The sequence below is a fragment of the Hippopotamus amphibius genome, chromosome 8, assembly GCF_030028045.1.
Source record: "Hippopotamus amphibius kiboko isolate mHipAmp2 chromosome 8, mHipAmp2.hap2, whole genome shotgun sequence".
Classification (NCBI taxonomy): Eukaryota; Metazoa; Chordata; class Mammalia; order Artiodactyla; family Hippopotamidae; genus Hippopotamus; species Hippopotamus amphibius.
In genome coordinates, this window is record NC_080193.1 from 87,747,610 (window position 1) to 87,762,802 (window position 15,193).

Below are 15,193 nucleotides of genomic sequence, written 5' to 3' on the forward strand. Positions count from 1 at the left end.
TTGTATATCTACTATGTGCCACGTGCAGAAACGAGGCATGGGGAGCAGGTTGCAGTCAAGGTTTGGGTTTTCGCCAGACAAGTAAAGCAAACCTAGAGCGAGTAAGGGATGTGGAGATGTGTGCAAGGGACATGGAGATGTGTGCAAGGGACGTGGAGACGTGTGCAAGGCAGTCATTATAACAATGGAGCAGGTGAGTTATGCTGGGTCGGAAGGCAGCGGAGATGAGAGGAGTGAGGAAAAGTGAAGAGGCAGGGTGAATAGTCTGCAGTTCTTGTGTAGGTGAGGAATTCATAGAGTTTGTTACCTTTTTCTGAAGGTTTCCCTATCTCATTCCCAGTTTTTTTTTGTTTGTTTAAAATATCAATATCAAAAGAAACATTCCATCCAATACAAATGACACAATTTCCATATCAGATGATAATACAGCTTTAAGGGGGCATTTTTATTTTTTATTTTTGGCCGTGGGCAGGCTTGCAGGATGTCAGTTCCTGGGAACTCCCTAAGTAGGTATTGTTTTAAAAATATTTGTTTGGCTGTGCCAGGTCTTAGTTGTGGCATGTGGGCTCTTAGTTGTGACATGCGGGATCTAGTTCCCTGACCACGAATCGAGCTCAAGCCCCCTACTTTGGGAGTGTGGAGTCTCAACCACTGGACCCACCAGGGAAGTCCTGAAGTAGGTGTTTTTAAACTGAAGGCTTTAGGGTTAAATGCTAACCAACAAATTCTTACCAACTCAATCAGGGTACAAAAGGAAACCAAAATGATGGTCACAGAAAGTATTTAATGATCATCTTTCCACCTGTTACTTTTCAGTTTAGTTTTTTAAACTTTCAGTTTTCAAAACTTTTTATTTAGTTTTTGTTTAGTTTTTAAAAGTTTTTCTATCTACACACATAGGAAAAAAACCTCAAAAAGTGCAAAAGGATTCATAGGAATCCTTTTTATAGGATAAAGGAAGTATTCCTTCTACCCCCACCCACTTGCCCCAACCCTCAGCTTACCCCATTTCTCCTTCCCAAAGTCAGTTACTATTTTTTTGTGGCTTCTGATATATGTTAAACATGTAAGAATATGTATGTATCTGTGTATTTACACACACATATGACGGCATACCATAACAGCTATTCTGCACCACCTTGTTTTTTCACTAAGTAGCATATCTTGGAAATTGTACATGTAGAGGCACTTCATTCTTTGTAACTATATGAAATGCTTTTTAAACCTCCCACCTAGAACATGATTGGTTGAAAATTATAATCTTGCCTGAGCTACTCACCTCAAGGCATCCTGGCATTTGCAGTTCTTATTCAGCTGAGTCTTGCTGAGAAAACAGGACTTGAGCAGAAGACACGTGTTGGAAAATAAAGTGCCCTTCCAACAACAATGCAAGAGAACAAATTGTACCGTGTTATGCAAGACCCTATCATTCTACCCGGAAGCAAGTTACCTACTTATTTAAACAATCAAGATATCTACCAGCAATGAGATACCCAGGGCTGTCTTGGCATCAGGAAATCAAGATCATCTGATTCAGCTCCTCACTGCATCCATTTTGGCAGACAAGGCAGGACACAAACACACACACACACACACACTCCCTCTCTTTCCTCCACATATCTTCTCTTGCTTACAGCATTGCTTTGGTCTTCTGTATCTTAAGTGTATCATGTGACAAATTACTACTTAGGAAATTCCTCTCATAAATTGATGGATCAGAAAGGACACATCAAATCAACTCACACTGAAATGTATAACCCATTGCTATGTTAATTCACAGGCATTTGCACTTTAATCGTTGTTAAATCAAAAAAATAAATGAATAATTGTAGCACTGTAAACACCAGCGAAGGGCTGGTCAGGAAGATTGCCTCTGGAGGCTGAGGGCAAGAGTGATTCTCAGAGACCTTTTTTGGATAGCCGAGGTCCCCCCTTGACGCCTCATTTCATACCCAATACCATTTCCTTATCCAGAGATGACCACTCTCCTTCCAAACACGTTTCCATGAATTTACATACATACCTATGTAAAATCTAGAAATTTAGCTCATTGTGTGAGTTTTACCAAATACTCTTGTCCTATGAATATTATTCTGAGAAATTGCTTTTTTTTCCCCCCACACTCAGCAATGTATTTGGCACTTTTTTCCTATGGTAATACATAACAATTGACTTCACACTGTTTTTTACTGCCACAGGGTACTCTGAAACACTGTGTCTCAAACTTTAATGAATTCAGATCATCTAGAGATCTTATTAACATGCAGATTCTGATTCAGCAGGTCCTGGGTAAGCCCTGAGATTCTGAATTTCTGAAAAACTCCCAGGTCAACCAATCACACTTCGAGGAACAAAGGTGTACAGTATGGGTGAAGTTGTGTGGTAGATTCGACTTGGACCAACTCATAAGAACTGACTGTCAAATTTCCAGGAATTTTGTGATCCTATTGTTAAAGAGCAATCATTAAAAATGAAATGATATAAACTTACAATTAATTATATTACAGAGATAAGAAGTACTCAAAAATCATCACTTTCCTAATTATTTTACTATGAATCGATGTTTCTGAGGTTATTTGTGTCTATTACATCTGTTTGGTGGAAATCTACACAATGGTGTACTTTTCAGTGTACTTTTCCACATTCCTCCCCAACTCCACATTCAGTTCACAGATGGCAGCTTAGAATCAGCCACCAGGAGTGTTTACACCACAGAATTCGGTAGAAAAGCATACATTACTCCAAGCCTTCTCTGACATTTAATATTACCAATCTTTTTTGTTTTTGCTAATCTGACAAATCAAAAATGGTATTTCATTTTTAATTTGCATTTCCCTGGTTACAGTCAGATTGGGTCATGTATATGCTCATTCCTAGGAATTTAATAGTATTTCTTGTTCTTCTAAATAGGACCTTTTTACTATTATATTTTCTGGTTGATTACTGTACAGGAAAGCCGATGATTTTTCCAATCAGCCTGGCCCTTCTACCAGTTCTAACAGCTTGTCAGTTTATTTTCTTGCTAATCAAATAATCTACAAACAGTGACAGATTGTGCTTTTCCATATATAATTGTTTTGTGGCACTGACTCTGACTGCAGGTTCACGTTGACTACCAGTGATAATATTTCATTAGTATCTTGGTTCTGATTTGAACAGGGACACGTCTATACTTCCCCACTAATGTCTGCTGTAGATTTCTGGTTTCTTAAGAGGATTTTGGTTTTGGGTTGGTTTGTTTGTTTTGTTTATGTTTTTATTTTGGCGCGCTTGAACCCGTGCCCTTGGCAGTGAAAGCACAAGGTCCTAACTACTAGACCACCAGGGAATTCTCTGGTTTTGTTTTTATTAAGACTGGATGTTCAATTTTTCAAACATTTACATTCACTTTCTAACTTTTGCATTTTGTTGCTATTTGAATTGCTCATATTTACATGCACTTTTTTTTAAACTATCAAACAATGCATTTTTTAAAAATAAATTTATTTATTTATTTATTTATTGGCTGCATTGGGTCTTTGTTGCTGCGCACGGGCTTTCTCTAGTTGCTGCGAGCCGGGGCTACTCTTCATTGCGGTGCACAGGCTCTTCATCCTAGTGGCTTCTCTTGTTGTGGAGCACGGACGGGTCCTAGGCGCATGGGCTTCAATAGTTGCGGCATATGGGCTCAGTAGTTGTGGCTCACAGACTCTAGAGCACAGCTCAATAGTTGTGGCACATGGGCTTAGCTGCTCCGTGGCATGTGGAATCTTCCCGAAGCAGGGCTCGAACCCGTGTCTCCTGCATTGGCAGGCGGATTCTTTACCACTGCGCCACCTAGGAAGTCCAAACAATGAGTTTTTATTTTTATTTGAATTATTGTTTTATTTTCACTTATTTTTTTAATTGAAGTGTAGTTGATTTGCAATGTTGTGAACATGTACTCTTTTTTGTGATCAGAATATTAAAGATTTTTAAGTCTCCTTCCCTTACCCCTGTTTGTATCCCTGTTTTAGCTCTTGTCACTGTCCTTGAGTGTGTCCCTTCCCCAGGAGCCAGCTTTTGGCTCCTCAGAGAATAAGAATGTTCTCTCCATGTTCCACTCAGCAGTGAAACTTTATACACAATGGCATTGCAGTGAATGGTTAGGGAATGCCATGAATTTAACCCATGACCTAGTGTGTATATTCCTGAATATTCCACTGCAATATCTACTCCTTTGAACTGAGGGCTGCAGGATCTTTCCAACTACTTGCCACTCCCCTGACACTCCTACTCCAGCGCATAAACGGCAGATTGCTCCATCGACCTATAACCCCTGGAATGTTGATAACACCCCTGGTAATTGGCCCCTGTTTTGAACCAAGGAGCCACCAAGAGTCCTGATCAGAATCGATGGCTAGGCAGGTGCTTGGAGGTTTTTTTTTTTATTTTTTAAATTCATTTCTTTTAGAGTATAATTGATTACAATGTTGTCTTAGTTTACGCTGTACAGCAAAGTGAATCTCTTATACATACATCCATTCTTCTTTAGATTTCTTCCCCATATAGGTCATTACAGAGTATTGAGTAGAGTTCCCTGTGCTATACAGTAAGTCCTTGTTGATTATCTATTTTATATATAGTAGTGTGTATGTCAATCCCAGTCTCCCAATTTATCCCTCCCCCCTTCCCCCTTGGTAACCATAAGTTTGTTTTCTACATCTGTGACTCTATTTCTGTTTTGTAAACAGGTTCATTTTTACCATTTTTTTTTAGATTCCACATAAAAGCGATATCATATGATATTTGTCTTTGTCTGACATTTCACTCAGTATGACAGTCTCTAGGTCCATCCATGTCACTGCAAATGGCATCATTTCAATTTTTTTATGGCTGAGTAATATTCCATTGTATATATGTATGACATCTTCTTTATTCATTCCTCCCTTGATGGACAATTAGGTTGATTTCATGTCCTGGCTATTGTAAATAGTGCTGCAATGAACACTGGGGTGCATGTATCTTTTCAAATTATGGTTTTCTTTGAATACATGCCCAAGAGTGGGAATGCTGGATCATATGGTAGCTCTATTTTTAGTTTTTTAAGGAACCTCCATACTGTTCTCCATAGTGGCTGTACCAATTTACATTCCCACCAACAGGGTAGGAGGGTTCCCTTTTCTCCACACCATCTCCAGCATTTATTGTTTGTAGATTTTTTTGATGATGGCCATTCTGACTGGTGTGTGCCTAGGTTTTTAAAATTGGTATTTACTAGTCTTGACATTGAAAATATTGGAATTGCCTCCAAGAACATATGGAGTTTGTCTTTTTCTGTCACTTTAAAAAATGGAAAGAGTGCAGATATCAGAGTCAAATCTCAGGTGCATCCAAACAGCTGTGCGATCTTGGACAAGTCATTAATTTCTTTGTCGCTTAGGGACCTCCCGCATAATATAACATTTACCAAGAAAAGGGCCCAGTAAAGACCTGAAGGTGAGTTGTGCCAGGTGTCGGGAATCAAATTAATTGAGTCCAAACCCCACCTCTGCCACTTACTACCTTGGACAGGTTACTCCTCTCTGTATTTCGGCTTGATCACGTATAAAATGGGGACAGTAAAGATACAGAGTTGATAGGGCAGTGGTGAAGATTAAACAAGACAGCACATTAAGCTTTATCATAAAGCTAAAACTTACCGTGAACGCTCCACGAACATTAGCCACGTTGCTTTTATTATCACCAGGGTACCTGTGGCGAGAGAGAGCACTTTGTACAGCACCCGTCGGACCAGGTGAGCTTGCGGGGGGGGGGGGGGCGGGGGGGCCTTTTTACCTGGACTCCCCGACCCGGGGAAGGGGTGGGGGCTGGCGGCTCCCGGCTGTCCTAGCACCTCCGGGTGGGCAGAGGGCGCCCGCCACCACCATGCAAGGGGCGGGGAGGGCGGGGCGAGCGGCGGGGGCGGGGCGGGCCGGGGCGGGCAGCGGGAGTGGGGGCGGGCCGTCCGAGCGGACGCAGGCTCTCGCGCAAGGCCGTGCAGGTAGGTGGTCACACCTCGCCCCGCGCGGACTTCGATCGCAGGCCCTGCCAGGCGCCCGCTCGGACCCAAGCTCAGCAGCGCGCTTGCTAACGTGGGGCTTCCACCCGACCCTAAACGAAACCGAAAGTCCGGCCCCGAGTGACCTTGCCTTCCCGGGGTTGTTAAAAGGGTGGCCTGCGAGACACCGGGGTGGGGTGTTCCCTAGAGAGTAGGGCTTGGGTTCCGGGATGGGATCGCACACGTGGTACAGGCCGGCTCAAAGTTACGGGCCTGATCTCGAGCTGGGAGTTTGAGAACTGATGGGGATTTCCAGCTGGTCCGGCACTTGGGGCGGGACTTGGGGGGCCGGGCTGAAGCTTGGATTAGGAGGCGGGCCTTCGGGGCGAGCTGGGCGGGGAGCGCAGCAGGGGTTGTGATACTTTGGGAGTTGGTTGGTTGGTTGGTTGGTTGGTTGGTTGGTTGGTTGGTTGGTTGGAGGCCCGGCATCTGCGTCTCTAGGTGGGGAAAGGAGCCGAAGCAGAGGTCTGAGCCTTGGAGCGGTCACTTGGAGGGGATTGGCTGGGAGAGTTCCCGAAGCCTAGATAGGTCAGGGGTCCTAGACCTCTTAGGAGTCTGAGCGCCCCCTCCCCTAGGTGGCCATGAGCGGCAGGGCCCGCAAAGAGGCGGTGCAGGCCGCGGCCCGGGAACTCCTCAAGTTCGTGAACAGGAGCCCCTCTCCTTTCCACGGTGAGTAACCAGGGCAGCCGAGGCGGGTGGGGGCCCGTGCGCCTCCTACCGGCTTCCAGCAATGTGAGCGGGTTCTTCCCTACAGCCGTGGCCGAGTGCCGCAGCCGCCTCCTCCAGGCTGGCTTCCATGAACTGAAGGAGACGGAGAGCTGGGATATCAAGCCCGAGAGCAAGGTATTAGGGGTGGGGTGGGGTGGGGGCGGAGAGGGCGGAACCTAGGCTGGGACTCGAAGTCCTGTGCCAGCTGGCTGGCTAATCCAACTCAAAACCCCCACCCCAGTACTTCCTGACCAGGAACTCCTCTACCATCATCGCATTTGCTGTGGGTGGCCAGTATGTTGCTGGCAATGGTTTCAGCCTCATTGGGGCCCACACGGACAGCCCCTGCCTCCGGGTAAGGAACTGGGGCTGTGCTGGGGAGGGGAGGCATCAGGGGCTGTGCATGGAGGAAGACTCGTCACCTCCTTCCTCCACATTTGGGCCCTTTCTGTGTCACTTAGCTTTTGAACCGTCTCATCTCCAAGTTATGTCACATGGCCTTTTCTGAATTCTCATTCCCCATCGTCCCACTCAGGTGAAACGGCGGTCTCGCCGCAGCCAGGTGGGCTTCCAGCAGGTTGGTGTGGAGACCTATGGTGGCGGGATCTGGAGCACCTGGTTTGACCGTGACCTGACCTTGGCTGGACGTGTCATTGTCAAGGTAGGAACTGGGGCTGGATCTGGGAGGCTCTCAGCTTCAGCTGCCTGAAGATGGACTGTCACCTTCCTTCAGGGAACTTGTGGAGAGCCCCCCCAGGGAAGGTGGGTAGAGGCAGTCCAGGTCAGAGGACCACCTTGGTTAGTTTGGGTGAAGTGGGGAATTTAACCAACTGCAGTTGCAGGGCGCCCTGGGCTGACCCTGCCTGTTTGGCCACAGTCCCCTACCTCAGGCCGGCTGGAGCAGCAGCTGGTGCACGTGGACCGGCCCATTCTTCGCATCCCACACCTGGCCATCCATCTGCAGCGAAATGTCAATGAGAACTTTGGGCCCAACGTGGAGATGCACTTGTGAGACTGGGGTGAAGGCTGTGACTGGGAGGGGTAGAGTGTGGCACCAGGTAATGGAAGGGGCCTTGCTGGGACCTGGGAGACCACTACCTAATGGTGGCCATGGTCAGGTTCTACGCTTGGGTCCCAGCCGATGTCCAAGGGCCCTCACAGCTCTGCCATGCAGGGAGCAAGCTGGGAATTGAAGAATCAGGACAGGTCCCCATTAGGGGATGCCTGAGCTCAGGGGTGTCCCACCCTGCTGTGTCCTTCAGCCCTCCCCCCACACACACCCCCATGCGTCTCTCCACAGGGTTCCCATTCTTGCCACAGCAGTCCAGGAGGAGCTGGAGAAGGGAACTCCTGAGCCAGGCCCTCTCAATGCTGCAGTAAGAGCTCCCTGCTCATGGGGAGGGGTCATCGGGGGGAAGAGATTGGTCCCCTGAGAAGGGGAGAGAGGGAGGAGCAGACCCTCTTCCCAGCATCCTTCTGCCCTGCAGGATGACCGGCACCACTCAGTCCTCATGTCCCTTCTCTGTGCCCATCTGGGGCTGGGCCCCGAGGACATCTTGGAGATGGAACTATGTCTCGCAGACACTCAGCCTGCGGTGAGAAACAGCTGCAGGAGCTTGTGGATGGGGCCTCTGGGATCCCAGCCTGCCCCAGCGTATGCCCTCAAGCACTCGTCACCTCTGCCAGTCCCCCAATACTTTCACCCCTGTTTTACACCACTCCGCTCTGCTTCCAGGGCAGTGGTTCTCAAAATGGGCAGGTTTCCCACTACAGACCTGCCTACTCGACTGTGTGGGGTGGGGCCTGGGCATCGGCTTTCCACAGAGTCCCCAGGAGTTTCTGCTACAGGGGTCCCTGTCCACTTTGACCTGCGCTGGCTCCAAACCTCTTAGGACAAGAGATCTGGATGTGGCCCCCCTCTTCCTGGAGCCTGTCCTCACCTCTCCCAGTTGCTGACAGTAGGAGATCGCTATGTCTTTGGAGGCTCGGCCTTGTTTGAACGTGCACTAAGTTTTTGTTTCTCATCTGTTCTCCTCTGTTTCTTTCCTTAGTTTTCCTTCTTTTCTTGCTCAATCCCTCCCTTTTGCTGTCCCACAGAAACTGGTCCCTAACTATGGGCCTCCACCCTCCTTTCCCTGAGCTCCAGCCTGGGCCTTCTCCTTTCTCCACTCAGCTCTGCGCAGGGGCCGGGAGAGGTTGCACAGGGAACCAAAGAAACTCGCCCAAGCACAGGCCCTTGGGAGCTGGGAGAAGAGGATGAGTCCGGGGGAGGGGATGAAGATCAGGCTGACTGTCCTCTGTCTTTCTAGGTCCTGGGTGGTGCCTATGAGGAGTTCATCTTTGCCCCTCGGCTAGACAATCTGCACAGCTGCTTCTGTGCCCTGCAGGTGAGGAGCCAGGGCACTCCCAGGAGCACTGGGGTGGAGGGACTGCCTCAAGCCCTATGGGTCATGAGAAGGCCCCTGGTGTGGGGTGGACCATAGGGAGGGGCCTACATGCTGCAACCTCAGCATTGCTTCTCTTGGCCTCCTCCTTGCACTGGCCTGGGGCGGGGAGCTGAGGTAGGGGAAAGGTTGAGAGGTTGTTTAGGGCATCACAGTGTCTTCTCCTAACCCTGCTCCTAGTGCTTCTCCTTTAAGTTAACCTCTGCTTCAAAGGAAAGCCCATAACATCCCATACGGCAGTATCATCCTCCTCCCCTGCTCCCTGCTCATCTAGCCATCTCTGAGCCTTGGGGATCTCAGTGGGGTGGGCTCTCTTCCTCCTGGTCACCTTGATATTCCCCACCTTATTTCTACCCTGCTCTCTTCCCTCTCTTTCTCGCTTCTCACCCCTGCCCCTCCCTGTGTCCTTTTCACACCCTCCTTTGTGCCCCACCCTGTTCTTGGAGACAGACTTTGGGCTGTAACTGAGACCAGAGCCAGACCTGGGACCCATATCTGCTTGTGCAGCCAGCCAGCCAGTCACGTCACCTTGATGGAGTCACAGTTCCCTCTTTGAACCTCAGTCTCTTCACTGAGACCAATTAGTTTATGTGATCTGTGTGGTCCTTTTGACTTTCCAGGATTCTCAGTCTTTCCTCTCTGTCTTACACATCCTCCTGCCTTTGTGTGGGAAGGTGTGTGTGGAAGGAGAACACTCAGAGGGGGGTTTCTCCCATCCCATTGAAAAGGGCCTCCACGTGTCCTCTCGCCACAGCACCGTGTGAGACGCAGGCCAGTGCCAGCCCAAGCCCGCTTCACTCCAGCTCAGACCCTCCATGACCTGGGAGGCCGGTGGGCAAGCGTGATCCTCCGAGGCGTTGGTGGGCTGAGTTATGGAGGGAGGAGTGGGGGGGATGATGCTCTTGCTCCCTCCCCAAACCAGGCCTTGATTGATTCCTGTGCAGCCCCTGCCTCCCTGGCCACGGATCCCCACGTGCGCATGATTGCCCTCTACGACAACGAAGAGGTATGTGGAGGGCTCTGGGGAGGGTCTCCTCTGGGAAGTCTTCAGCAGCCAGCCATGTCTGGCAGCCACTGTGAGCCGGGGCTCTTCTGGAGGTTCCAAAGACAAGAGAGACACTGCCTGTGCTCGGCATCCCCTCTGGCTCAGCACATATCTGCTGTTAGCCTGACCACACCTCCCACGTCTCTCTGGGTGCCACATGGTGAGCTCCTTGAGGACAGGGACTCTGCCCTTTCACCCTCAAAGCCCCAGGGCTCAGCACAGGCTGGGTCCTCACCCTGCGTGCTTGGGTTAAGGTACAGGCTTAGATGCGGTAGCAGAGCCTGCACGGCTGCACAGTTCCCTGCAGGTAACTGCACAGGTCAGTTAGCAGTTCAGGACAGGTCTCTGCTGCCCCAAACACAGGGCATCCCTCTCAGGGCCCAAGGCAGCTGTTCAGCCTCCGCCACCATGCCCGTACTGAGTTAGGAAGGAAGAAAGGGAGAAGGGGGAACATCCACCCATCCTTTTAAGGGCATGGCATTCGTCACTGCCTGCATTCCCCGGAACTTAGCACAGCCACATTTAGCTGCAAGGGAAGTTGGGAATGTCATCTCTAGCTGGGGGGTCCAACACTCAGCTACACCTTGGGTGTTCTGTGATAGAAGGGCTCGTGGACAGTTAGCAGCCTCTGTCACATGCATGAAAGAAGATTGCCAGTGAGCTGGGGCACCTATGCTGAGCCCCAGATGTGAGGATCAGGGGAGAAGGAAGGGGACCAGAATGGGAAGCCTTTTGGAAAGCGTGTTTCTGCCCCAGAGATGGCCGAAGATTAGTTCAGCCCCAGCTCACCATCAGCTTTTTGGTGGCACAGGACTGGGGACATTGCTGATAACAGCCTGCATTCTCCACCCGCTAACTCAGTGGGGTCCTGGGCCAAACTGGGCAGTGGGCCCCTCTGCCTGGCCTCCAGCTCCAGCCGCTGAGCCCAGACCCCTAGAGCCAGGCCTCTGCTCTCACCAGGTGGGGTCGGAGAGCGCACAGGGCGCCCAGTCCCTGCTGACGGAGCTGGTGCTGCGGCGGATCTCGGCCTCGCCCCAGCACCTGACAGCCTTCGAGGAAGCCATCCCCAAGTCCTACATGATCAGCGCAGACATGGCCCATGCTGTGCACCCCAACTACCTGTGAGTCTCCCGTGCCAGGCATGCAGTCCTCATACACCTGGAGACCTGCATGTGACCGGCCTTCGGGCTTGGCCCTGGGCCTGAGCCTCAGCCTCTCCCCTTCCTCCTCATTCTGCTGGGAGGATCAGTGGGGGCTTCCTTTTGAATGCTCCAAGGCCCACCTGGCTCAAAGTCATGTGGTGCCTAGCCCGTATGACAAGGCTCTGTCTGCAGATTTATATCCATCCGTTGCTAGAGGCTGCCTGGAACACTGTGTTTAGCATGACTCTGAGGTCCCGCCGGGCTGGGTGGGAAAGAAGGCTGTGATCCATTAGTGATGTCTGTCACGAGAGAGTGGTGGGTGTCCACAGGCCCAGCTCCTGTTTGCCATGCCCGGCCCGTCTCTGTCTTTTCCAGGGACAAGCATGAGGAGAACCACCGGCCCTTATTCCACAAGGTGAGGGGCCCCTGCTTCTCAGGGACTGGGAGGTCTGGCTGGTTCTGGGCCCCATTTTGTTCCCGCCGGGCTGTCACCCATTGCTGCCTCCTGGTTTTCCTCTCCCCAGGGCCCTGTGATCAAGGTGAACAGCAAGCAACGCTATGCCTCGAATGCGGTTTCGGAGGCCCTGATCCGAGAGGTGGCCAGCCATGTCGGGGTGCCCCTGCAGGTGAGGGCGGGCCCTGCCTGGGAAGGTGGGGGTGGGGGGGCCACAAGCAGAGGGTCCCCCAGTGAGGGGAGCCTGGTGGACAGTCTTTAGTGGAGGGGGCTCCCAGTAGAGTGAGAAGCAGTGGGGTTTGGATATAGGCAGAGCTGGGCTCAGTGCTGGTTCTGCCGTGGTGCTGGTTCTGTGACCTTGGACTCATCTCATTTCCCTTGATTTTCAGTTTCCACACCTGTAAGATGGGAGTCAAGGTACAGTGTGCTCGTGGCACATAGTGGCACATAGTGGCACATAGTCCTGCCTTTTTCCCACCCAGCACCCCCAGCTCCCCTGTGTCTCTCTGACGCACCCTGGGGGCTTCCATAAGGGAAGTTCAGGACCGGGAAGCCTGGCGCTCATCATCATTCTTGCCTTGGCAATGGCCCATCTAGTCAGAGAGAGAGAGGGAGATAGAGATATGCAGGAGGTGATGTGTGTTAGGGTAATGCATATATCAGGGACTGGAGCCCAGGTGGCCCAGTGACACACATAGCAGGCAGGTCCTGGTGAGTCAGGACTAGGACCCTGTCATCCTGATCCCCAGCCTAGGGCTCTCTCTGCCACGCAGCACCGCCCCCCCACCCCATCCCGTAGAACTGAGTTGTTCCATTCTCAGGAAGGCCTCTCTGAGGAGGTGGCACTTGAGCTGAGACCTAAGTATTGAGAACGAGGCAGCTATGAGCAAATAGCATCCCCGCCAGAGGGAAGAAGGGCAAAAGCCCCCAGGGGCACAGGAGTGAGCTTGGTCTACCTGGAGGACCCAGAGCCAGAGTGGTAGAGCCAGGGTAAGAGCAGGAAGGGGAGGGGGAGAAGCCCGTCCAGGCCAGTCATGCAGGGCCTCCTAGGCCATGGAAGGGTGTTTGGGTTTTCTTCTAAGGCAGTAGGAAGATGTTGGGGGATTTTTCTTTAATAGCTTACAGCAGAAGCAGCACATGTGTGCTTTAGAAAAGATAAATGGAAATGAGAAAATAAAACATTAATCCCCAGAGATTTGTGTATTGTCAATTATACACTTTAAATATATGCAGTTTATTGTATATCAATTGTATCTCAATAAAAGTTCTTGAGAAAAAGAATAAAATTAGGGCATCTCAAAATTAAAAATATTTACACTTAAAGATGAAAAATCTGTACAATTATTAAAATTAGTTTTACTAAATCAGAGTTGACAAAAAAAGAAAAGGAAAAGAACTTGCAGGCTCATCTTGTTCATTTCTCTCCCCAGACTCGGTGGCTTTGGGTGAATAATGAAGTTAGAGACCAAAGTCTGGCACCACGAGAGTTCATTGCTTTCGGGGGGGACATGCGTTGGTGCCATTTCTATGGCCATGGCTAGGAAAACATATATATATTTTAAAAAACATGAGTTAATACTGTGGTTCTCATTTTGTAAGAAAGAATAGTTATTACTTCCTTTATTTGGTTTTGTAATTCTAACATCATATTATGCTTTTATTTATGTCTAACATCATATTATGCTTTTATTTACTTTTATACCAGAATACAAATAAAATAATTTAAAAATGCCAATAGCCATATTTTTAAAACCACTAAAATTATTGTGTGATTTTTCTTTGTGCGTGGGTTGGAGAGGGGTGCATGTTACGAAACAAGGTGACATAAAGGATACTTATATTTTTTTAAATCCTCCTGCCTGCTATGTGGGGAATGGATTATGTGGGAAGTAATATGATGGTAGCTGGACTAAGGGGGTGGTAGTGCAGATGGAGAGAATGGGACCAATTCAGAATCCACTGTCCTTTGGGCCTGCCATTTAGTGTTGGCTTTGTGATTTCATGCTGGTCACATCCACTTTCCAAGGTGGTCGCAGTGGACGTTTCCGCCCTGCAGTTCTAAGGTGACTTCCTCCTGGGCCTTAATAAACACACATTACGTGTTGCTTATGAACCTCTCCTCCTCTCCCCAGGATCTCATGGTCCGGAATGACTCACCCTGCGGGACCACCATTGGACCTATCTTGGCTTCTCGGCTGGGGTTGCGGGTAGTGGATTTAGGCAGCCCCCAGCTGGCCATGCACTCCATCCGGGAGACAGCCTGCACCACAGGAGTACTTCAGACCCTCACTCTCTTCAAGGTGACTCCCACCCCTCCCATCACCATGGCAACTGGGCTCCTTCCCCATCTAGTGCCCAGATTGGTTGCTGGGGCAACATCACCATCATTAAGTGGCTGGCCTGCATCATCGGCTGGTTATCTTGGTGCTACCATGTAGGAAAAGAAGGGTCCCCATTCTTCGCAAGGATCAGGGACCCTGATCAGCCCCCAGATGATAATGAAAGTTCAGAGAGGGGATCAGGAATGGGACGACTGTCGCCATTGTCTAGTGTGGGTGAAGCAACTATGCTTTCCTCTCTTGCTGGGGCCTACGTTGGTGGACGGTGAGCAGTGGGGCACCCCCATCTAGTCTCCACTAACCTCAAATTCCATGTTGCCTTCTATTTTAGGGCTTCTTTGAGCTGTTCCCGTCCCTGAGCTGTAACCTCTTAGTGGATTGAGGCCTCTTGGGAAGACTTCTCTTGCACTTGAGAGGGGAAGTTCTCAGCTGATCTGAAGCTGAATTATTAAAGTGGATTTTTCACTCACACTCATTCTGTTGTGCTTATTTGGAGATCGGAGGAGGGGGTGTTCAGCCTGGCTTAAATCTCTGGAACCAGGACAGATAGGAATTTGGGGTACAAGTAAAGGAGGCTGCAAGTTCTGGGAGCTGATAGAGGCCTGATTTCAAATCTCTTTTCTCTATTTACTTATTTAATTATTTAGGCTCCACCAGGTCTTAGTTGCGGCACGTGGGGTCTTCATGGAGGCACGTGGGATCTTTCAGCTGCAGCATGCGGACTCTTAGTTGCAGCATGCATGTGGGATCTAGTTCCCCGACCAGGGATCGAACCCAGGCCCACTGCGTTGGGAGCGTGGAGTCTTACCCACTGGACCAGGAGGGAAGTCTCTCTTTTCTCTTTCTTAAGCTCATGCCTGAGTGGGTGGAGGTGGGTGGGATCACCATGGAAAGGTCACTTCTCCCTTCTCCAGTCCTTCCCTCCCCAGAGTAGTTCAGGAGCCCAGCTCGGCCCTCTGAGGTCTGGAAGCTCAGCGTTAGAGGCCCCCAGAGCCGCCCTGAG

At 49.9% G+C, this 15,193-nt stretch overlaps 1 protein-coding gene across 4 annotated transcripts; it reads left to right on the forward strand.

Moving 5' to 3' along the window:
* The first annotated feature begins 5,942 nt into the window (after nucleotides 1–5,942).
* DNPEP (aspartyl aminopeptidase) lies at nucleotides 5,943–14,659 on the forward strand. 4 transcript variants are annotated; one of them, XM_057746776.1, is made up of 16 exons: nucleotides 5,943–6,001; nucleotides 6,634–6,727; nucleotides 6,813–6,901; nucleotides 7,008–7,121; nucleotides 7,302–7,427; nucleotides 7,644–7,774; nucleotides 8,067–8,142; nucleotides 8,254–8,361; nucleotides 9,076–9,153; nucleotides 9,965–10,070; nucleotides 10,155–10,216; nucleotides 11,216–11,376; nucleotides 11,773–11,812; nucleotides 11,922–12,023; nucleotides 13,984–14,151; nucleotides 14,522–14,659. In XM_057746776.1, the coding sequence occupies exons 2-16, from the start codon at nucleotides 6,640–6,642 to the stop codon at nucleotides 14,570–14,572; spliced, it is 1,500 nt and encodes a 499-aa protein (XP_057602759.1). In that variant the 5' UTR covers nucleotides 5,943–6,001; nucleotides 6,634–6,639; the 3' UTR covers nucleotides 14,573–14,659. The 4 variants fall into 4 exon arrangements, with proteins under 4 accessions (XP_057602759.1, XP_057602762.1, XP_057602763.1 ...); XM_057746778.1 differs by lacking the exon at nucleotides 5,943–6,001 and adding an exon at nucleotides 6,505–6,523; XM_057746779.1 differs by lacking the exon at nucleotides 9,965–10,070 and having other exon boundaries at nucleotides 10,133–10,216.
* Nucleotides 14,660–15,193: the final 534 nt, after the last annotated feature.

Bases quoted from the DNA above. Each gene is read 5' to 3' on its own strand.
- DNPEP (XM_057746776.1), top strand. From the start codon at position 6,640: ATGAGCGGCAGGGCCCGCAAAGAGGCGGTGCAGGCCGCGGCCCGGGAA. The intron at 6,728-6,812 runs GTGAGTAACCAG...TCTTCCCTACAG, and splicing joins GAGCCCCTCTCCTTTCCACG to CCGTGGCCGAGTGCCGCAGC. The intron at 8,362-9,075 runs GTGAGAAACAGC...CTGTCTTTCTAG, and splicing joins TCGCAGACACTCAGCCTGCG to GTCCTGGGTGGTGCCTATGA.